At 49.4% G+C, this 21,383-nt stretch overlaps 3 protein-coding genes across 7 annotated transcripts in view; 1 reads left to right on the forward strand and 2 right to left on the reverse strand.

Moving 5' to 3' along the window:
* Positions 1–7,688, reverse strand: part of MYOM3 (myomesin 3) — a 28,291-nt gene extending 20,603 nt beyond the window's left edge. Inside the window, exons 1-7 of the mRNA XM_074555525.1 lie at positions 6,876–7,688; positions 4,451–4,585; positions 4,237–4,311; positions 3,479–3,644; positions 2,846–3,003; positions 1,250–1,345; positions 565–653 (exon numbers count right to left, since the gene is read on the reverse strand). Of these exons, the coding sequence (XP_074411626.1) occupies positions 565–653; positions 1,250–1,345; positions 2,846–3,003; positions 3,479–3,644; positions 4,237–4,311; positions 4,451–4,557 (691 nt within the window). The 5' untranslated portion in view covers positions 4,558–4,585; positions 6,876–7,688. The remainder of the gene's footprint in view (positions 1–564; positions 654–1,249; positions 1,346–2,845; positions 3,004–3,478; positions 3,645–4,236; positions 4,312–4,450; positions 4,586–6,875) is intronic.
* Positions 1–21,383, forward strand: part of GRHL3 (grainyhead like transcription factor 3) — a 106,865-nt gene that overhangs the window by 27,244 nt on the left and 58,238 nt on the right. The gene's annotated exons all lie outside the window — the stretch shown is intronic.
* Positions 12,361–20,450, reverse strand: IL22RA1 (interleukin 22 receptor subunit alpha 1). Of its 2 annotated transcripts, none has more exons than XM_074555529.1 (7): positions 19,835–20,450; positions 17,632–17,764; positions 16,846–17,022; positions 15,825–16,009; positions 15,252–15,387; positions 14,940–15,061; positions 12,361–14,175 (listed from the first exon to the last, which is right to left on the reverse strand). In XM_074555529.1, exons 2-7 carry the CDS (start codon positions 17,645–17,647, stop codon positions 13,198–13,200), a joined length of 1,614 nt encoding a protein of 537 aa, XP_074411630.1. In that variant the 5' UTR covers positions 17,648–17,764; positions 19,835–20,450; the 3' UTR covers positions 12,361–13,197. The 2 variants fall into 2 exon arrangements, with proteins under 2 accessions (XP_074411630.1, XP_014127984.2); XM_014272509.3 differs by having other exon boundaries at positions 16,850–17,022; positions 19,835–20,448.

The raw sequence follows: 21,383 nt of genomic DNA on the forward strand, positions 1-21,383 counted from the left end.
GATCCTGTGAGACTGCTCTGCATATTTCCTAAAGCTGGAGATTATTTCCCTTTTTAAGTGCTGGTGGTTTATTTGCTTCCTTCCCCACGTCTGGCTTTGGCTGTGCACACTTTGTATCTGTGGAGTCTGTGCCAGTTATTTTAAGAACAGCACAAATCCAAGAGGAAAATCTTGCATTTGCCCTTGGTAGGTACTGATTTCAGGGAAGAATGTGGCATTCTCTGCAATAATGCCCTGAGAGGTCCCACTGAGAGCCACAGCTCCTGGGGAGCCATTCCCTGCTTATCTTTAGCACACTCTCTGTGAGCCTGTTGAGTTCCACTGTGGGGCTGTTTCATAGAAGAAATAAGCACCTAAATTTAGTACAATTTTATCCCAGTGAAAGGACAGCTGTGTCCACATGGAATCTGAAAGGAAAACCTTTGGCTGGGCCCAGAAGTGACCAAGGAAGAGAAGCTGTTCTGTCCTTTCCAGAGTGTCTGTGTGTGCCTATCCAATAATGGAAATGTTTGGATGACCCTGCAGTACTGGGAAGTTGAAACCCAAAGGAATATTTGTACTTACTCCTGACAAGCACTGTAGCAAAGGAATAAGCTTCACCATACGGATTCTTCACCTCCACGCTGTACTCAGCAGAATCTTCCATGGAGCATCTGAAAAAACATTAAATTTCCCCTCCTTCATATTTCACAGGATAAATTCAAAGGGGTTCACCTTTAATCCCAGGGGTGTTTGCTTTTCCTTTCAATTACAAGGATTTCTGGTACTTTGTCATCAATTTTTTCTCTTGAGACCAAGAAGGAAAACATTTTAAGTACTGAAGAAGCAAAAGGCCTGTGGAACACTTGATTGCACTGAAGATTTGCATTTGTCTATCGCTGATAATTCATAGATCAGAACTAATGTTGTTCTGATTACACTGATCCATCCCAAATCACAATTTTGTCTGTTCATGTAGTGCTTAATGTGCATTCCTTACCCTGAAGGAAAAAATGTTGGTGATACATGAAAAGAGGAGCAGAATAAATTAAGCAATTTAATTTTGTTTGGTTTTGTGTAGATTTTTTAAACCTTGTGAACTGCTGTGGAGATTGGCAAAGGTTTAGCTCAAACACAACAGCCTTAAAGGCAGGCAAGGTCAGATTCCAGAAGAATTACTGGGTTTGTTTATCATCCACAGACTGGGAATTTAGGGCAAGCAGCTCTCACTCAGCTGAAGGAGCAGCTCAGCCAAGGGCACAGCCCTTACCTGCTGATGTGCAGGGTCAGCATCCCAAATTGATTTTTGATCTTGTATTTTCCTGCTGGGGCTCGGCGGGGATCGATGGGGATTCCATTCTTATACCTGGTGGAAAAGAAGGAAATGTGCTGTTAGGGAAGGACCCACATCAAACACCACAGGAAAGAGGAGCAGACACAATTCCCTCTTTTACAGATCTCCCTCTTCAATCCAAACCAGTCTGGCAGTGAAACCCAGAGCCCTCCATGGTCCTGTGTGGCTGCTCAGCCCTGGCTTTGCATCCCCTGCCCTGCAGCTCCTGTGAGTGAGTTCACAGATGTCTCTTCCTTGTGCTCCCAGGGATGTGTGGGAGGTTCAGACTCTCTTTGCTCTCTGAATAATTCAGAGAGGTCGTTCTGGAAGGACACAGGACGTGCAGAGCTCCCACAGTGGCAGAGCTGCTGCCCACGAGTCATTAGTAACGCAAATGTTTGCACACTTAAACCTTCCAGAGGAGGAATGGCCAATCGCTTCAAACTGATCAAAATACACGGTGCAAATTGGGCTTTTGAGGTGATCTCTTATTTATTTCTGGTATTTATGGAGTGTGCTGCACTCAGGTCCAGTCCTGAGGATGGTTAATATGCTAAGGGAGTAAGTGATGGTTGTGTTGTATTTTACAAACTGCAGAAGCAGCAGCACTTTATGCTGAAACTCTCATGATGTCCAAGGCAGCCAGGCCTTGTTGGGACATGTTTGTGGTGATTTAGTGCTGAAAGAGATTCTGCTTTTTGAGACTTAAATCCAAGTCTACCAGTGGGAGAAGCAAACAGGGAGACCTCCATGAACACCAGCCCTGTCCCAGAATGAGCCTTGTAGGAGTGTTCAGGAAACAAGGAAACCTCCATGAGCATCTGCTCTGTTCCAGAAGGATCCCTCAGGAATGTCCAGGGAAACCTCCATGAACATCAGAAGGATCCCTCAGGAATGTCCAGGGAATCCTCCATGAACATCAGAAGGATCCCTCAGGAATGTCCAGGGAATCCTCCATGAACATCAGAAGGATCCCTCAGGAATGTCCAGGGAAACCTCCATGAACATCAATGCTATCCCAGAAGGATCCTACAGAGATGTCCAGGGAATCCTCCATGAGCATCTGCCCTGTCCCGGAATGAGCCTTTAGGAGTGTTCAGGAAACAAGGAAACCTCCATGAGCACCACCCCTGTCCCAGAAGGATCCCTCAGGAATCTCCATGGAATCCTCCATGAGCACCAGCCCTGTCCCAGAAGGATCCCTCAGGAATGTCCAGGGAAACCTCCATGAACATCAGAAGGATCCCTCAGGAATGTCCAGGGAATCCTCCATGAACATCAGAAGGATCCCTCAGGAATCTCCATGGAATCCTCCATGAGCACCCGCCCTGTCCCAGAAGGATCCCTCAGGAATGTCCAGGGAATCCTCCATGAGCACCAGCCCTGTCCCAGAAGGATCCCACGGCGCTGTCACTGCTCCAGGCCCCCCTGTCCCTGCTGGTTCCACACCTCTGTCCCCTGAGGAGTTTCCTGTGCCCCCTGCAGCTGTCCCTCCCTCCTGGCCAGGGCAGGGCGGTGCTGGCAGTGCCATACCAGGTGGCCTGTGGCACGGGGCTGCCCAGGACGGTGCATGCCAGGGTGACATCCATGTTCTCCCAGACGCCGTGTGCCCGCAGCGGGATCCAGAGCAGGGGCGCCCGCGCCGCGCGCAGCTCCAGCAGCTCCTTCTGCAGGGAGGCCTTGTGCAGGGCCTGGCCAGGAGACACTGCTCAGGGCAGGCCAGGCCAGGGGCAGCTCTCACACCAACCCTCTGACACCAGGGACCTCTGGTAACCTTTCAGGGCCTTTGGTTGGAGGGGTTTTGGGGTTCTCCTATCACCTGCTTTGGTGTGGGATCACAGCTTTAGCCCTGTTGGCATCTGGTGCCACATTTTGGGGTTGTCCTATCACCTGCTTTGGTGTAGGATCAGTTTTAACCCTGCTGACATCTGGTGCCAGATTTTGGGGTTCTCCTAACTCCTACTTTGGTGTAGGATCACAGCTTTAGCCCTGTTGGCATCTGGTGCCGGATTTTGGGATTCTCCTAACACCTGCTTTGGTGCAGGATCAGTTTTAACCCTGTTGGCATCTGGTGCCAGATTTTGGGGTTCTCCTAACACCTGCTTTGGTGTAGGATCAGTTTTAACCCTGCTGGCCTCTGGTGCCAGCAGAGGGGGCTGCTCTGACCTTCCTGTGCAGGCCCTTCCTGTCAGCCCTCACTCGGAGCTGCCTGCAGATCCTGATGAGCTCCTCTTCCATCTTCTCCGTGTCATTCCCAAAGCGAGTCCTCTTCTGCCCCCTCTGTTCCAGCTCCAGGAGCTCAGCTTCCCTTCTCAGATTGTACTCCCTGGAACTGCATGATGATAAAAGCCAGCAAAAGTCAAGATAAAACTTTTTCTCTCTTTTTTAGGGGTGTTTTTTGTTGTTGATAGCACGCTTTTTGGTTAGATCAGGAGCGGTAAGGACAGGAACACCAGCTGATGGAGTGTGGGGAGGAATGTCAGGGATTTATTCCCCACAGGAACCAGCACTCCCAGAAGAGATCAGACTGCCATGGGGACTGTTTGGCCACTTCTGGTCCTGGGGAGGAAGCTGGGAAAAGGATCAAAGGGAGGAGAGATATGGCTGAGGTTTTCTGGGAAAGAGGGAGAGCATCATCTGTTACTATTCATTTATTAATCTGTCCGTATTTTCCATTTATTCCTTTAAAATCTGGTTTCTCTCACACCCCTACATGTAAGCAGGGCAATGTTCCTCGTTATCACATGGCAGCATCATTTAATTTCCTGCATTTCAGTTGAGTCCTGGTGGTTTTAAAGGAAGAACCTCTGGGTTGAACCTGCTCTTTCTCCTCGCAGCAGAATAAGTTGGGAGCTGTGACCCTGCTGCAGAGCTGTGGTGTTGCCCACAATGTTATATTGGAGTTACAATAATTCCTCACTTACTTGGCTGTCTCAGAGGTCAGGGCAAGGGCAGCTGCTATCGACAGGTCTGAAAGGCTGAAGGTCTCCTCTTCCTCACTTCCAGGGGCAGGTTCATGGAAAAGAACCCAGATAATGTTCCATCATTTCACAAACTCAGCATTCTACAAATGCATGAATGTGTAGAAAGGGCTGTGTGCACCTGATGGACTCAGCCTGTCCCTGACTCTGGGCTTACCTGGTTTTGAACCTTTTTTTCCTGGTTGTGGAGCTCATTTCCAAGCTCTGTTTCCTCTCCTCCTTCTGCTCCTCCTCTCTGTGGTGGAAGAAGGCTCTGGTTCCCATGGTGGGATGTCAAAGCCAAATTTTCTTGCTGGAATAGATTAAAACTTTCAAATCAGACACTTTAACAGAATCTTTTCAAGTCCTTGCTCTGCTTTGGGGTTCAGGGCTGTGAGCGAAGGTTGATATAAAAATATTTTCTGACATCCATGCTATGAGAGGGATTTGCTTCATGATGCTTCTGTGGAAAGTGGGATCAGGGGCAGGAATGGAGTCACTCAAGGCAGCTTTTGTTCCTGTTTCTCCAGGATCTCATCAGGAACCCTGGAATGGTTTGGCTTGGAAATCAAAGCCCATCTGATGGGCAGGGACAGCTCCCACCAAACCAGGGTGCTCCAGCAGGTCCAGCTGCTGAAGCAGAGCTCTGTCCCACGCATCCCATGTACAAATCTGTAATTCCCCATGTACAAATCTGTAATTCCCCAGGCCCACACAGAGCAGTCCCAGCTCAGCACTCCAGGAGGAAAATGCTTGATCCAGTCCTTTGCATCCTGAGGGACCACGTGTTTCTGCTGAGCTCTTAGGGAAAGGATGAAAAATCATGGAGAAAACAAATGCCAGCCTACAAGGAATGGCTCAGGAATAGGATTTCCCCAGTAATGACCAGGAAAGCTTCCCAGAGGAATCCCAGTGCACAGGTGGAAGAAGGAATTGCTCAGAACAGCAGGATTTTCCAAGGAGTGACAAGGAATGGCTCAGAACAGCAGGATTTCCCAAGGAGTGACCAGGAAAGCTTCCCAGAGGAATCCCAGTGCACAGGTGGAACAAGGAATGGCTCAGAACAGAAGGATTCCCCAAGGAGTGACAAGGAATGGCTCAGAACAGAAGGATTCCCCAAGGAGTGACAAGGAATGGCTCAGAACAGCAGGATTTTCCCCAGGAATGACCAGGAAAGATTCCCAGAGCAATCCCAGTGCACAAGTGGAAGAAGGAATGGCTCAGGAATAGGATTTCCCCAGGAATAATCAGGAAAGATTCCCAGAGCAATCCCAGTGCACAAGTGGAAGAAGGAATTGCTCAGAACAGCAGGATTTCCCAAGGAGTGACAAGGAATTGCTCAGAACAGGAGGATTTCCCAAGGAGTGACAAGGAATGGCTCAGAACAGCAGGATTTCCCAAGGAGTGACAAAGAATTGCTCAGAACAGGAGAATTTCCCAAGGAGTGACAAGGAATGGCTCAGGAACAGCAGGATTTTCCCCAGGAATGACCAGGAAAGCTTCCCAGAGCAATCCCAGTGCACAAGTGGGACACAGGAGCAAACCCTGGCACTCCTGGCTCCCATCCTATTCCCAGCCTCTGCTCTGGGGACCCACAGCTCTCTGCTTTTAGCCTCTCATTAATGGCTGGGCATTAAAGGCAATTTTGGATCCCTCCTCATGTCCCTGTCCTGCAGTTAAATCCCAAGCACCCAGCAGGATCCTGGCCCTGGCACGTTCACAGGCTCTCAAAGCTCGGGTTACTTTGGAAAAGCAGCTTTGCAAATGTAATTGTTGCTGAATAGAATTTGTTCGAGCATAGCTGCAAATCTTTCCCTAGCTCGTGTTCCATGACTGAAATTTTCCCTTGGCAAATCTTCCACCTGGATTTGAGCTTTGCTGCTTTCAAATCTGAACCCGATAAAAATACAGAGCCTCAGCTTCTCCCAGTATAATTTTCTTGTACAATTTTCTTACTTGGACAGTTTTCTGTTGATGTAAATAAATTTCTTATAAACAGTCCATGGAAAAGCAGGGTTGTTGTGGTATACATGCAAAATATCCCAACATGCAAATGAAAATACAGAATTATCTTGATAATGTTTGCTTTGTGGGCACTAACTTTGGAAAAAACAACAAATGCTGACAAGTAAAAGGAGAAGAAAATGAAGCGGGCTTTTATGGAAAAAAAATCATTGTAATTTCATAGTTTCTGCTGTCTTCAGAAGTGGTTCAGCTGCAAATGAGTCCTGTCATCCTGGGCATCAGAGCCTTGTTTCCATGCTCATGAATAATTACTGATACAGACTCATTTTTACTAAATAATGGGGTTTATTTTTCCCTGAACAAATTTCATTGTTTTATAATCACAGTTAAAGCCTACAGTTTTCAATTCAAATGCAGATTATTTTCTAAACATGCAGTAAAACAGAGCAGAATCTGGTGAGAAAACATGAAGCAAACCAGGATTTTCATAACAACACTGGAAAAACAATCATTAAAGCAGATACAATCACACAGCATAATCTACTTCTGCAGTGCAAAGCTGTCACACAAAACAACTGATGCTGATCCTACAAAATGCAGCACAAACAGCAGTTTATTTGCAGATAAACCACACTCACCCAGTGAAGGCTGCAGGAGACAGGCAAGGGAGACAGGCAAGGCAAGGGACAAAGGAGGTTTCCTTCTGCTGGTGGTGACACGAGGATGACTCTCGCCAGAAGAATGTGCCCCATGTTGGAGTGCCCATCCTGCAGTCAAATATAGCCCTGCCAGCCCTCCCTGGACAATGGGGGCACTCACTGCTCCTCAGTGCCCCCGGCACCCCCGCTCTGCCAAAGCTCTGCCTGGCCCAGTGATCTGAGCAGGGACAGGTGCCTGCAGAGTGCAGAGCTCTGCAGTGTGCTCTGCTCCTTTGGGACAGAGCTCACAAAGCCTCTGAACTGACTTCTGGAGAGTTTAACCCTGGCCAGGAATGGCCCTTGGGTAACCTTGCCGTGGCTGCCTGACACAGGGATGGCATTTGCTTTGGCATCTCTGTAGTGATTGTCAGCTCCAGGCAGATCCTGGCAGGGTCTGATTGCACCAGGAGCTCCAGCAGCTCGCAGGTTTTGGTGGGCTGGGGTTGTTTTATTTCCTTTTTGCAGCAAACAAAGGCTTGGTGCCTCAGAGCAGGGGAGCTTTGTGTGTCCAGCAGCCCTTGGTGGTGTCTGAGAGTTTGGGGCAGAGAACAGAGACTGATGAATTTCCATTTATTTGAGGTGATCCTGCAGTTCCAGCATTTGGGGAAAACCCTCCCAGCAATGTGAGGAGCAGGTGATGTTTCTTGTGGGAATTAATTCCGCCATTAAATCTGGCACTGCACCAAGGAGCCATTTCTAGGAATCTTGTTTGCTTCACCATCCAGACAAAGGTGAAACCCAGCAGGATCAGCACCAGACCTCAGGTGTGAAGTTTGTTTGAGGCTGAGTTTGTGACATTCTGGCTGAGTTTGTGACATTCTGGCTGTGTTTGTGACATTCCTAGGAGAGATTAAACAGGAGGGACTGGGCTGGCAGTGTGAAGCACTGTGGGATGAGCTGAGCTGTCAAAGGCAAGGAGCACTCCCCTTCCACAGGTTTTGAATCCATGGCCATTCCAGTGCTTCCCTGAATTTTGCATTATGAGAAGTAAGGTGTAATTATCATCTATTCTGCTTAAAATTAATAATTTCATTCATTTTGTCACATCAACCCTCTGTTACAGAATTTATTTTATTTAGAGGGGCAGGCACTGATCTTTGGTCCCTGTGAGCAGGGACAGGACTGAGGGAATGCCTGGGGCTGCCTCAGGGGGTTTGGGATGGATTTAGGGAAAGGTTCTTCCCCCAGAGGGTGCTGGGGGCTCCCCAGGGAATGGGCACAGCCCTGAGGCTGCCAGAGCTCCAGGAGGGTTTGGACAGTGCTCTCAAGCACAAGGGGGGCTTGTTGGGGTGTCTGTGCAGGGCCAGGGGCTGAATTTCATCATCCCTGTGGTCCCTTCCAGCTCAGGATATTCTGAGATTCTGGGAGCTCTCCTTCATTCTGTCTCCAGAACCTGGAGCTTTCCTTTTGTCCACCATGTAAGATTTTCCTCCCAGAACTTGACAAAAACTCACCAGTGATTTTCAGTGGTGTTCAAACACCCTCCAGTGCCAAAAGAAAGGAACAAACAGGGAGGGGGAATGGGATCTTGGCTTGCAGAGCTCATCCCTGGGCAGGGATCCTGGGGAGGGGAGCGAGCAGTGCCAGCTCCCAGATTTAGCTGGGAGACAAAGAGCAATGCTGTGCTCTAGGGTTACAGCTGCCACCTGCTGCTCTGTGCCCTGTGACACTGAGCTGCAGCACTCACCTGTCACCGGTGTCACATCTGCTGGGGACAACACACGCCCCCTGAGGCAAGGGGAGCTCTTATTGCCCACGGGGGGATCTGTAGCTGCTCAGAATGACCCCGAGCAGAGCTGGAAATTCTCTTTTCCCAGCCCGGCGCTTGAAGAAGGAGTCAGAGCTCTTCATTTCTCGGTCTCAAGGTTGTTTATTGGATCTTATCTGTAAAATTCTCTCTCCTGTGTAGTAAACCCCTCAGGTTTAGCCAGGGCCCCTTGGAGAATAGAATGCTGACACAGCGGCAAAGAAGTTTCCTGTCTCCAGGGACATCCGCCTTGTACCTTATCCCTATAGCCATGTAAGGCAATATTGTGTTAACCCTACCATTGGTCACTTATGGTCACTCTAACACCTTTGCCATTGGTCAGGATTGGATCCAGGCCAAGGGTATAAAAGTAGCACACTGTACCCCTACTAACTGGGAAGAAGAAGAGCTGAGACCCTTCACGGACCCCTCCAATAAAGCCACACTCGTGGAACAGCCAGCGTCTTCTGCTTCTCCTCTCTCTGCCGTCTGCTGGAGCCTTAGGCCAAGGGAAAAGCTACCTAGCAAGCAAAGCTGAAATCACAAGAGCTGCCAGATCACTAAGAGCTGAATATTCCCTGCTTGCTAGGGGCTGACCCGCGGCCTTGGTCTGAGAGCGAGCTGGCTTCTGGCACCCAGTGCCCTTGGGGCTGAGCTCTGGAGCTGGAACAGCTTCCATAGGATACGAGCAAGCAAGGCTCATTTATTCCTGCCCTGCTGAGGTCCGTCCAGCAGGACAGTTCCAGGCACTCTGCCTGTCCCCAGGGAGGTGTTATGTCTTTATACTAAAAACTACATGTACAATGTTTACAATAACTTCCCAGCACCTATCACCTATGTGAGACAGTGAGCTTCTACTCTAAACCAATCTAAAAGTGCCACCATCACAGCAGGAGATGGAGGCCAAGAAGAAGAAGGAGAAAGGCTGGACACACCCAGATCCCTCCATCTTGCCCCCTGAACCCTCATTCTAAATCCCCAAAATCTACTTTTCCACCCGTAATAACTTCACTATCCTTCTACTTAATTTGTCATGGCTTGCAGATCTTCATATAGGGTTGGTAACTTGCTCCATGGGCCATAATCAAACCCACAGGGGCGTTTTGGGCTCTGAGACCCCTGGCAGGGGTCTTGGCCGCCCTGGACAGCCAGAGGGATGCCCTGGGTTCCCAGAGCTCTCAGAGATGGATTCAGAGCATTGCTGGGCACACGTGGCTTGCATGGGGAGACCTTTGGAGCAATGTTGAAATCCTGCTGTTTGTCTGGAAATGTTCCTACCCAGGAGATGGAGAACAGGAGGTTGTGGAGCAGCTGTTTGACACAAATGGATCTGTTTGTTATGAGCAGTGTGACCGTGTTCACAGGGGTCTGAGGGTGAGGGAAGAGATGGGGATCTGACTCCATGTTTCAGAAGGCTGATTTATTGTTTTATGATATATATTATATTAAAACTATACTAAAAGAATAGAAGAAAGGATTTCATCAGAAGGCTGGCTAAGAATAGAAAAAGAAGGAATGATAACAAAGGTTTGTGATTGACCGAAACTGTCGGACAGCTGGGCTGTGATTGGCCGTTAACCAGAAACAACCCCATGAGACCAATCCCAGATGCACCTGTTGCATTCCACAGCAGCAGATAACCAATGTTTGCATTTTGTTCTGAGGCCTCTCAGATTTTCAGGAAATAAAAATCCTAAGGAAAGGATTTTTCAGAAAACGTGTCTGTGACAGAGCAGGGCAAGGCAGTGAGGTCAGCAGGGATGACGTGTCCCTTATAAAATTCAACAGCATCAGTATTTCTTTCCAAGCTTTTCCAAAGAGAAACAGCTTGAGAAGGGATGGTCTGTGTGTTAAATTTAGGAGGTGACTCATGAGACGAGAATCAATTTCCCTCAGCTCTGAACATCCAGGCCTCAAAAATCAATATTGACTAAGGCATGACGAAAGCAGGAAGGGGAGGATATTGCAGCAGGACAGGGCTCTCCTGCTGTGAGCTCTGGGCAGGGGAGCTGCTGGGAGGAATCATTCCTGCCTTTCGTTCAGGCAGGGCTAATGCAGCCCTGAAGGTATTTAAGGGCCTGAAGGAGGGGTGGATGTCTCAGCTTGGGGACACTTTGTATATTTGGGCACCTCTGTGCGTTCTAAAAATCCATTCCCAGGCTCTCCTCAGCTCCCACCTGTCCTGCAGCAGGATGGGACATTCATTACAGTCTGGGCATGATCAGACCCCATGGCAGGGCTCTGCAGAGGGATTTGGAAAGACTTTAAAATAGAAAATAACATAATTTTAGCAGCAGATTGAAATGCTCTCCCAAGGCCCCCATCCCTTCCACACGACTCTGCCCATACCCATCCTGTGCTGGGGGTTGTGTTTCACAACACCACCCAAAATGTTGATTATTCCCTGGATGGCATCACTGGGAATAGTGTTGACACAAGATATGCAACTCTGAACAAGGTAACTGGCATCACTGGCTTTAAATGCCTTTCCAGGGGAGTTTAAGGGAAAAAAATGTTACCCCTGGTGTCTCCCAGTCCTTGGGAACAGCTCTGGGAGCTGCAGCATTTCTCTGAGTGTTGTTTTGGGGCACAGAGCACAGGAACCACATCAAAGCACATTCCACAGACCCTTTGGTGCTGGATGGAATGGAGGGAGCTCCCTGGGAATGTCCTGCTGGTCACTGCCCAAGCCATGCACGTATTTCAGTCTGTGGTTCCCTCACACTTCTTCAGCACACTTGGAATGTTGCCCTTTTGGCCTCACAGGGCTGTGGTCCTTCAGCAGTTGTTGGATCTCAGAGCTGAACCTTGGCCTGGAAAGTTTCTGGGACTATTCCTTAAATCCTGGGTTGAATCATCAAAAATCTTCACTTCATGAGCCTATGGCTTATTTGCAAAATCATCCCAAAAAAAGTGGAATTTAACCTTTAACTTCAGCTTTCCTGGGCTGAGAAAAGCCCCAAGTGCACTTGGAGTGGGAGCAGCTGAATTTTACCAGAGGTAAAAGAGACCAGATTGGTCTCTGAGTAAATACTTCCCCATACCAGTCAAACCTTGCTTATTCCTGTAAATGCTTTCACTTCTCTAAAACCAATGTCCTCAGACACATTTTTCACCACAGCAGTGCAAATGAACAGGATAAACTGTGCTTTCCTCTGAATGAAAAATAATCACCTCCTCTGGCAGTGAATTAGAATTTAGCTTCCTTTTGGTGGAGGTCCAGGTGCTCCGAGGATTTTGACTCCCAAACAATGGTCATGGCAGCTCTGGAGAGCTCCAGACCTCCCTGGGCCCCTGGGTGGGTTATTGGTGCATGGATTGGGATTGGGGTAAACTGAGATGGAGGGTTGAACTGCAATCCTCACATCCCTGCCTGGAGTGTGATCCCAGGCCCTTCATCCCTGGGGATCCCAGGGCAGGAGCAGAATGTGGGACTGAGAAAGCTCAGAACTGGGCCAAGGCTGCATTAATCTGTGCTGAGATGAAAAAGGCTTTATCTTTGTACAGGTATTACAAAAGGCGTTATCTTTGTACAAGTATTAAAAAGCACCGGGGACAGGGATGAATATCACAGAACTGCTGCATCAGGTGCTGTTACCCAGTTTCAATGAAGGCAAAGTCCATTCCAGGAAGGTGGAATATTCATTTCCAAGGGTAGAACACCAGTAACAATAGTCATTTATCCAAGGGTAGAACACCAGTAACTATTTACTTCTTTTACTGCACCATGGTACATTAAATACTTCCAGGTTTGCATACCTGAATTTCCTCAAAGGGAGTCACATCTATCTTAGGTGTTGGGAAAGAGCACATACAGTTTGTGAATTTTGCTAGATTTTCAGTAAACTGAATCTGGGATGGGAAACTGAATCTTCACTGATCTTTTAAAGTAATCCAATCCATAATCAATTTGAGAATATGCAGAAATAAAGACTTGTGTTAAGTGCAAAGGTGCAGTATGGCAGTGTAACAAGGAGCAGTTCTGTCAGCAAAGGCACCAAATGGGGCAGGGTGACAGTGGAGCAGGGTGACAGTGGAGCAGTGTGACCATGGAGCAGGGTGACAATGGAGCAAGGTGACAATGGAGCAGTGTGACAATGGAACGGTGTGACAATGGGGCAGGGTGACAATGGAGCAGGGTGACAATGGAGCAGGGTGACAATGAAACAGTGTGATAATGGAGCAGGGTGACAATGGGGCAGGGTGACAATGGAGCAGGGTGACAGTGGAGCAGGGTGACAATGAAACAGTGTGATAATGGAGCAGGGTGACCATGGAACAGTGTGACAATGGAGCAGGGTGACAGTGGAGCAGTGTGACAGTGGAGCAGGGTGACAATGGGGCACTGTGACAATGGAGCAGGGTGACAGTGGAACAGGGTGACAGTGGAGCAGTGTGACAATGGAGCAGGGTGTCAGCCCTGAGCTCTGTTCATACAGCCAGGAGCAGCTGTGGGTTTGCATTTCTTCTGGTTCATACAAGAAAACATCATCTGCATTTAAATACCGTTAAGTCCTAATAAAGTTCCGTGCTCTCCTCATCCCACTGCACTTTGAGGTCCAAATCCTTGAAGAGCATGGTGAGAGGAGTGTCCCTGTCCCTGTCCCTGTCCGGGCTGCTCCCGCCGAGCTCAGTGCAGCCCAGCTCCAGCCCCTTCGCTGCTGGGAACATTTGCAGGGCTGCAGTCCCTGGGAGCTGCGCTGGGGCTGCAGGCGCTGGGCACGGCCCTGGCAGCTCCCAGAGCTCCCCGTGGCCCCCAGTCCGGACCGAGAGCAGCAGCGGTGCCAGCAGCAGCTCCTGCTGGGCAGCGCAGCCCGGGGCAGCCTTGCCCGCGGGCAGCAGCAGGGGCAGGGCTGCCTGCTGTCGGTAGCATCCCCCCTGCTCCAGCAGGGACAGGGACAGACGGGACACAGGCTCGGGATCCTGCAGCTCCTCACTCTGCAGCAGCAGCTGCGTCTGCCCGGGGCTCCCCTGGATCACCACTGACTCCAGTCTGTCCCTGCTCTTCCACAGGGCCACCTTTGGCTGCTGCTCTCTGTAATCCCAGTGGCTGCAGCTCTTCCCCAGCCCGTGGGTTCGGAGCTCTCCATCCTCAGAACCATCTGGAGAAGATTCCTTCAGATGTGGAGAAGATTCCTTCAGCCTGTGTTCTGGCTGGGAGCTCCTGTCCGTGCCCTCCACGCACAGCCCGTAGGTCAGGGCCAGGCTGGAGCTGCCGGGGGCAGCAGCAATGCCCTGCTCAGCTTTCTGAGGAGTGTAGGCAGTGATGGCAGCTGGCATTTCCACCTGGCAGCGCTGAGGGGGCAGCTGCACTGCTGGGACATCCACCTGCTGCTGGTAGGGACAGGAGGGACGTGCTGGCTCCAGGGGTTGGCTCATCTGGGCCAGCTGCACTTCAGGGATGAAAGGGGAAGGTTTGGAGAGGCTGAGGGGCTTTATGATGTGCTCCACTGTCAGGGTGAGAGGCTGGAAGGATGGAATCCCTCTGAAGTCCTGGTGGAGAAGATAAAGAGCAGAGTTATTACCAAGAGGCTGTGACCTTGAAGGTTTGCTGTAGTTACTGTAGCATTTTCTTTGGAGCAGTGTCAGTAAAATCCACTAACAGCCACCAGGGATCTGCTCTGCTGACAAAAGAGCTCTGCTGCTTTTTTTTTTCTGCTGGAAAATCACCATTCCCAGGAATACAGACATTTCTCATTGTCTATTAACTGAGCAGCCTTGAAACATGAGGAAGAAAATCTGCTGCTTTCACTTTTGCAAGATTTGGCCTAAGCCCTGCAGCATGAAATAGCATGAAAATCCTTGAGCTCATTAATATGAAACCCAGTTGTTGCTGTGGGAGATGAGGGATAGGGGAGAATCCCAGGGTTTCAAGGGGAGCTGGGGATTTAGGATGCCCCAGGTTTAACTGCCTAACCCAAGGGGCTCTGTTTGGTGCAGGTTCTGAGCGCTTTAAAATCCCAGGAATCTGCAGTGATTGCCTCGAGCAAGCTGCTTAACCCTTTCAATGAAGGAGGGAGGGTTTGATTGGGTTCTGGGGAGAAATGTTTTACTCAGAGAGTGCTGAGGCCCTGGCACAGACCCTGCCCCTGCATCCCCAGCAGTGCCCAAGGCCAGGCTGGCACTGGGGCTGGGAACACCTGGGACAGTGGCAGGTGTGGATCCCATACAGGACATGGACTAAATGATGACTCCAGCCCCAGGCAGGGCTGATTCTGTGATCTGCAGGCTGAGCTGCAGTGGCTGAGGACACTCACCAGGGCCCTGGGCTGGGCACTGCGCTGTTTGATGTATTTGTAGCTCACATAAGCGGTGGCAGCAAAAACCAGCCCAGCACAGAAGGCCAAGGCCACCAGACAGTAGAGAATCCACGTCTTGTCTGGGGAAAGAACAAATGGAAAAAGAGCTGGATTAGAAAAATGTCACAGTTAGCTAGGTGATGACACAGGTTTAGTGTCACAGAATTAATTTTTAAATTATTAAAATGTTCTCTGCTTAAAATCAATGCATGTTGTGTGTCCAATTTCCCAGCTGGACTTTCCAGCTGTCAGCACAGTTAGCAGCCTCACCTGCCAGAGTTTTGACCCAAAACACCTGAGGTTTGCTCCTTCTCTGGAGCAGACAGATATAAACTGTCCCGTTGTATTCAGTGTCTGGGTCCAGGTTGGAAACTTCAAATTCTTTGTTGTGCTCATTCTTTGTCCACTGTTGAAAAGAAAGGTGAAATCGGTATTTGGGCAAGATGAAATTTTCTTCAATTCAGATTGCAAAATTCAGCATAAAATATTATTTACTAATGAGGTCTTATAGGGCTAGAATTATTCTGTATGTATGGAACTCTGCTTTTTTCTGAATCATATTTATATGAGTTTATTTTCCATTATTTCTGTATTTAATTCTGCATTTCAATTTCTTAAGACTTGAACTATTTTAGTCACCAAGGGTTTTACTTTTTGCTACTTATACAGTACTCTTAGGAAGTCCTTTGGATTTAGGAAGAAAGCTTCAAATTCCTGTTGTCCTGAGCGTTAGACTCCAAGACTTTCCCTTGTACATCAGAAATCTCCCCCATAACTGAGATCCTTTTCCATCTCATCTGAAATGGGATTCACAGCATCCCAGAGCCCGAGGCTGTGCTTTACCTGCTGCTGTGTCCTCTGGTTGAATATTATCAGGTGATAATCCACAGCCCCGAATTTGCTGTAGATGTCCTCCACGGTGAGCTGCCGCTGGTCCTCCCCGCGCAGGGGCGTCAGGGGGGGCCGGATCAGGAACCTGATGGAGCGGCTCTGGGGGACGTGTTCCACCTGGGGGGGCCCTATGATGGCTGGGAAGGCACAGCAGGCTCTGTCAGCGGTGTCACACACCCAGACTCGCTGCAATGCCATTGCTGTTTGTACAGAATGGGCCTGAGCTGTGTGAGCATGGCAGCAGTCAGGCCTCTGCAGACAGAGCTGGTTTGGGGTTCTTGTGCCCTGGTTTCTCATCCCAGGCTTTTCCAGCTCCATGTTCCCTGTCCCTGTGCAGGATGTCCTCCTTCCTGTGTGTGTGAAACCCCACCACAGGTTACAGCTGCCCAAATCCCAGTTCCCATCCTACACCACATTTACAGGCCTTTGTGCCTGCACTGGTCTCTGTGACAGGCACACACTACACCCAGCACTGCAAAGGCCTTTAATCCAAGTTCTCACAGCTTTTCTGGTGCCAAGCTCTGAAGGCTCTTCACAGCCATTGGCTGCTGATGCCACCTTGAATTATTCCTGGTGATTTTTCAGTGGGAAGGTTTATCCACAGAGCCAATGAGGCCCCAAAGGCTGTGTTGTGTCTGCAGTAGGGCTCACTTTGGGGTTGGGACACCAACAATCCACTGGAATGGACGCTTATCCCAATGTTCCCATTTCACAGCTGCTGAACTCCCTGTTTTCAGGTTACCCATCATGTCCCTTACTCATTTCTCTGCTCCTGTCACCTGCAGCTCTCCCTCCCATCACACCAGGCCCTTCCTTTCTGTGACCCCCGGCTCCCAGCTGAGACCCTGCCCATTCCTCATTCACCTCCAAGCCTCCAAGGCTTCACTCCCCCCCAGCAACACAGAGCGTGGCAGGGCTGAGCAGTGGGGAAATGCAGCCCTGCAGGAGCAGGAGCAGGGGTTTGGGTTGGTACCTACTCTCCTTGCGGGGCTCGAAGCGCTCGGAGCGCACCCAGCTGGAGGAGCAGCCCCGCGCCCGCACCCGCCCGTAGAAATGCTCCGTGAAGTTCTCTGTCTCCCTGCTGAGGTTGCAGAAGAGCTGGGTGATGCTCTGGCACTCCTGCTTGCTGAGCCAGGATTTCTCCCCATACCTGAGGACAAAACAAGGATTTGGGGTCGTTTGGTTGGACAGGAATGGAGGAAAATGGAATAGAGAGAAGGAAGTTGCTGAAGGCAAGAGTAGCTCAGAAATGGAGCAAAACAACCCAAGATGTAAAATATTTGCTTAAATGAGCATCATATCTCCCACTCTGAATAATCCTGAAATATGAAACAAAGCAACCCAAGATGTAAAATATTTGCTTAAATGAGCATCATCCCTCACTTTGAATAATCCTAAAATATGGAACAAAGCAACGCAAGATGTAAAATATTTGTTTAAATGAGCATCATATCTCCCACTCTGAATAATCCTAAAATATAGAGCAAAGCAACCGAAGATGTAAAGTATTTGCTTAAATGAGCATCATCCCCCACTCTGAATAATCCTAAAATATGGAGCAAAGCAACACAAGATGTAAAATATTTGTTTAAATGAGCATCATATCTCCCACTCTGAATAATCCTAAAATATTCATAGGATTATATGAACCATTATATGAACCACAATACAGGAGAAGCAGCAAAATCAGCTTTTCTCTCTTGGCCCTTCTCTCTCTGAGACCCCCAAGAACAGCCCAAAAGAAGCAAATTTCACATACTGTTTGTACTGGACATCAAACACGGTGCCAGGGGGAATATCTGCCTCTGTTTCCCATGTCAGGATGTTCTCAAAGTTTGTGGAAGAGAATACTGCACGTTTCAGACATGATGATCTCTCTGTAGTCACAACGCCTGAAGGAGCAGAGAAACTGCTATTAAAAAGCATCTTCTGACATCTCAGCCCTCAGATGAAAATGGATCCTGGGGGATTTTGCTAAAGCTGGGCTGAAAAGAAGGAGCTTGAGCAGAACAAGGCTTCAAACTGTGTTCACATCACACTCTTGCAGACAACTGACTCATCCCAAAGAAATCAGGAATTTATACAGGAAAGCTTCAAAAGCTGGAAAACTCAAATCAGAAATAGAATCCTTGAATTTCTAGCCGGGTTTCTTTAAGAGCCTTTACATGGGTGATAAAATAAGCCCAATAATCTGTTTCCAAGCTAGAATGAGGTCTGTGGATGTCTCTGCTTTCTGCCCCTGCTCAAGGAAGTGACATGCAGAGCTCAGTGTCACCTCCTGAAGATGTGGCTCCGTTCTGCTCTCGTGCTCCATGTTTTATTGGATGGAAAGTGCCTGTACAGAGTGACACCCAGGGTCTGGACTCTGGCCTGGGCGTGCCAGGGTGACAGCAAACAACTGAGCCCTGCTCCCTGCTTTCTGAGCCCTGCTGCTCTTCCTCTGGGGTCAGCAATGTCACCTGTCCCTGCAGACCCCACCATGGCCCTCCTGCAGCAAACTGCCTCTGAGCTGCTGCAGAAAAGCCCTCAAGGATTTTGTGTCTCTTATCATGAGAAAACACAGAGCAAAATTTTCCAAGGCTGATCCACAAGAGTTTCTAAGGTCAGGATTTATAAACTCTGAATTCAGATTATGGGCAGACCCTCAAAGGTAAATCATTTTTACATTATTCAGCTCTGGGTTTGTGGCACTGAACTCCTGGGGCATGTGAGGGCTTCAGCCTGCAGTGAACAATGTGAAAAAGTGAGCAAATGAAAATAGCACAGATGGGCAAACTGAGCCCTGGGATGGGGCTGCCTTGGACAGGATCACACTGAACAGAGAATAAATCCCAGCTGGATCCTCACTCCAGGCTTTGCCCCAAGGACCAGAGCTGAGTGTGAGCAGTTCAATCTGCTGGCTGGATGGAGGAGGGTTGGGCAGAAGGCACAGATCCCCTCTCAGTGCTGTGTGTGGCATTTGGGCAGGGGAGTGGCGCAGAAATGAGCTGCTGCCTGCTCCAGATGTTCTCCTGACTTCATCTGCAGCCCCACATCTGCCTCTGCTCATGCCAGGCTCTCAGGAGCAGCAATGGGGTATGGAGGAGTGGGGTTCCCTGTCTGAGCACCCTGAAAACTGAGTCACAAATACCCCAGTCGTATCAGGAGTAGGAAATCTGTCTTCCCACATTTATCCATGCTGGAACACTTATGCAAAGCAGCATAACACAAGCACAGTCAAGTGTGGGCAGGGGAAAACCAGGATATTTCAGTGTGACAGTCCCTTGGGCTGAGGAGATGCCAGACACAGCAGATGAATGGCAGGGGCTGGAAAGAGCAGGTTTATCCTTCATTCAGCCAGCAGTGAGCTTGTCACATCTGGAGTAGGATTAAATGGCTTTTAGAGGGTAGATCTACATTGGATATCAGGGAGAAATTGTTCCCTGGAAGTTCACAGGGTGCCCAGAGCAGCTGGGGCTGCCCCATCTCTGGCTGTGTCCCAGGCCAGGCTGGACAGGCTTGGGGCAGCCTGGGGCTGTGGAAGGTGTCCCTGCCATGGCAGGGCTGGGATGAGATGAGCTTTAAGTCCCTTCCAACCCAACCACTCTCCGGTGACTCCCTCATTTTAAGCTTCCATTATTTGTTTGTACCTCCTTTAAAATCAGCACTGTTCTTGGATTCATTTGTGCTGAAGCCATGAGGAGACTGACCCAAAGCCCCCTGACACCAGTGAATCCTTCTCTGCTGTAGGATTTGGGTCCCAGCACAGTGACAAACCTTTGAAGTGAAGGAATCTTTCCCTCTCCCTACTAATCCCGAAAGTGCCGAGCGTACCAGCCACACATGGGAGTTACCACAAGGAGAGAGAACTCAGACAGCAGCTCATTCTTAGGTGATAATTCAGCAAACAGGAGAGAAGTGCAGACTCCAGGGTCAAACAGAATCCCACAACCAGCAACAGCAGAGCAGAGCTCAGGACTTACCCAGCACTGAAACTCCAGCCAGGACGATTAGAAATCCCTTCATGAATGACTCTGCAGGCTGGGCTGTGCGAGCAGGCAGCTGCTCCTGTGTGCAGGTGAATCACCTTTTGGCTGAATTCTGTCTTGCCAGGCCAGGTTGGATCTGTTGCTCAGTAACAGAGCACAGCAGAGCTGCTGTCCTGCCTTCCCTGGCTCTGCACGGAGCCCTGCGCATGTGTGACACTGCAGAGTGACAGCAGGAGTGCACACCTGGCTGTACAAAGGTGCACGAGCCAGAGGCTGAGAAAATCCCCAGCTCCTGAAAAAGAGCCAAATACCTTTATGCTGAGAGCTTCCTGCCTGAAAGCCCTCCCTGAGGTTCCTGGGGTTTGAGGTTTGCTTTTCTGGTCGAGTAACTTGAGCTTGTTACAACTCCAGACATTGAAACTTAGAGCTGTGCACCTGCTTGGTTCAATACCTATTTCCTCCAGAATTACTCCTGAATACTTTCTTACAGTGAAAGTCAGCCAGAGCACTGGGGATTTTCACCTGATATGGGCAGAAGGCAGAAGAGTGGTGCCCTTTCCACAGGAGGAGCCCCTGCTGTCCCACAGCTTTTTGCAGGGACTGTTGTACACCTGCAATGTTTATTTTTGTGGCTGTTTACAGTGTAAAGTTCTGTTACTGAATCCACGTGATAAGAGCTGGGAGTTTGTATGGACAGGAAGAAAGAGATACAGTCCCTTTCCCATAACGTGTGCAGCTTTTAGGGTGATGTTGTGTTTTCAACCAACAAACCCTGCGTGCTTCTGAATGCTGATTTCACTGCTCTGTCCTTGTGGCCAAACATGTGATGGAATTCACAAACCCCTTCTGCTTCCCTCCTCCTCTGTGGATTTCCTGATGCTGTTTCTGTTCCTGCCCTGCCTGGCTGTGGGAGGGCTCTGTGCTTCAGCCCTGCCGTGGTGCATCCCTGGCATTTTGTCTCTCTCAGCTCTCCTGGACAAAGGCAGAGGCCTCAGGTTTGTGAAAGCAGACACACCTATGCACCAGTGTCTAATTAAGCACAACTGTTTGTTAGGGTGTTTCCTGAACAGCCTGATAAAGGTATTTCTGTTTTCTCTTCCCTCACGCTCCTGCTGGCTGATGGGGCAGAGCTGGGGAGCCTTGGTGTGCACCTGAGCCTTCACTTCTGACAGCAGAACTTCAAACTTTACCTCTACCCCTATTTCTAGCAAGGTGTCACCTTTTGAATAGCCCAGGAAACACCTCTCTGAAGCTTTGGGGACCTGAAGATGTCCAAAACTCGACTTTCAAGTTTGAAATTAGGATTTTATCTTCCAAACTTTTGATTTCCTCACAGTGTGTGGGGAGTGCAGCAAACCTGTGAGTGCTGGGCATGAACCCTCCGTGTGTGGACGTGGCCCTGAGGACAGGGTGGGTTCCCAGCTGGCCTCGATGATCCCCAGGGTGTTCTCCTCAGGAGATGATTCCCTGATGCTGTGGTAACCCCTGGAGCAGCTGCTGTGGGAGGGGAGCACTGTGCTCTGGCCAGGACTGACCCTTTGCA

Source organism: Zonotrichia albicollis, chromosome 20 (genome assembly GCF_047830755.1).
Source record: "Zonotrichia albicollis isolate bZonAlb1 chromosome 20, bZonAlb1.hap1, whole genome shotgun sequence".
Lineage (NCBI taxonomy): Eukaryota > Metazoa > Chordata > Aves > Passeriformes > Passerellidae > Zonotrichia > Zonotrichia albicollis.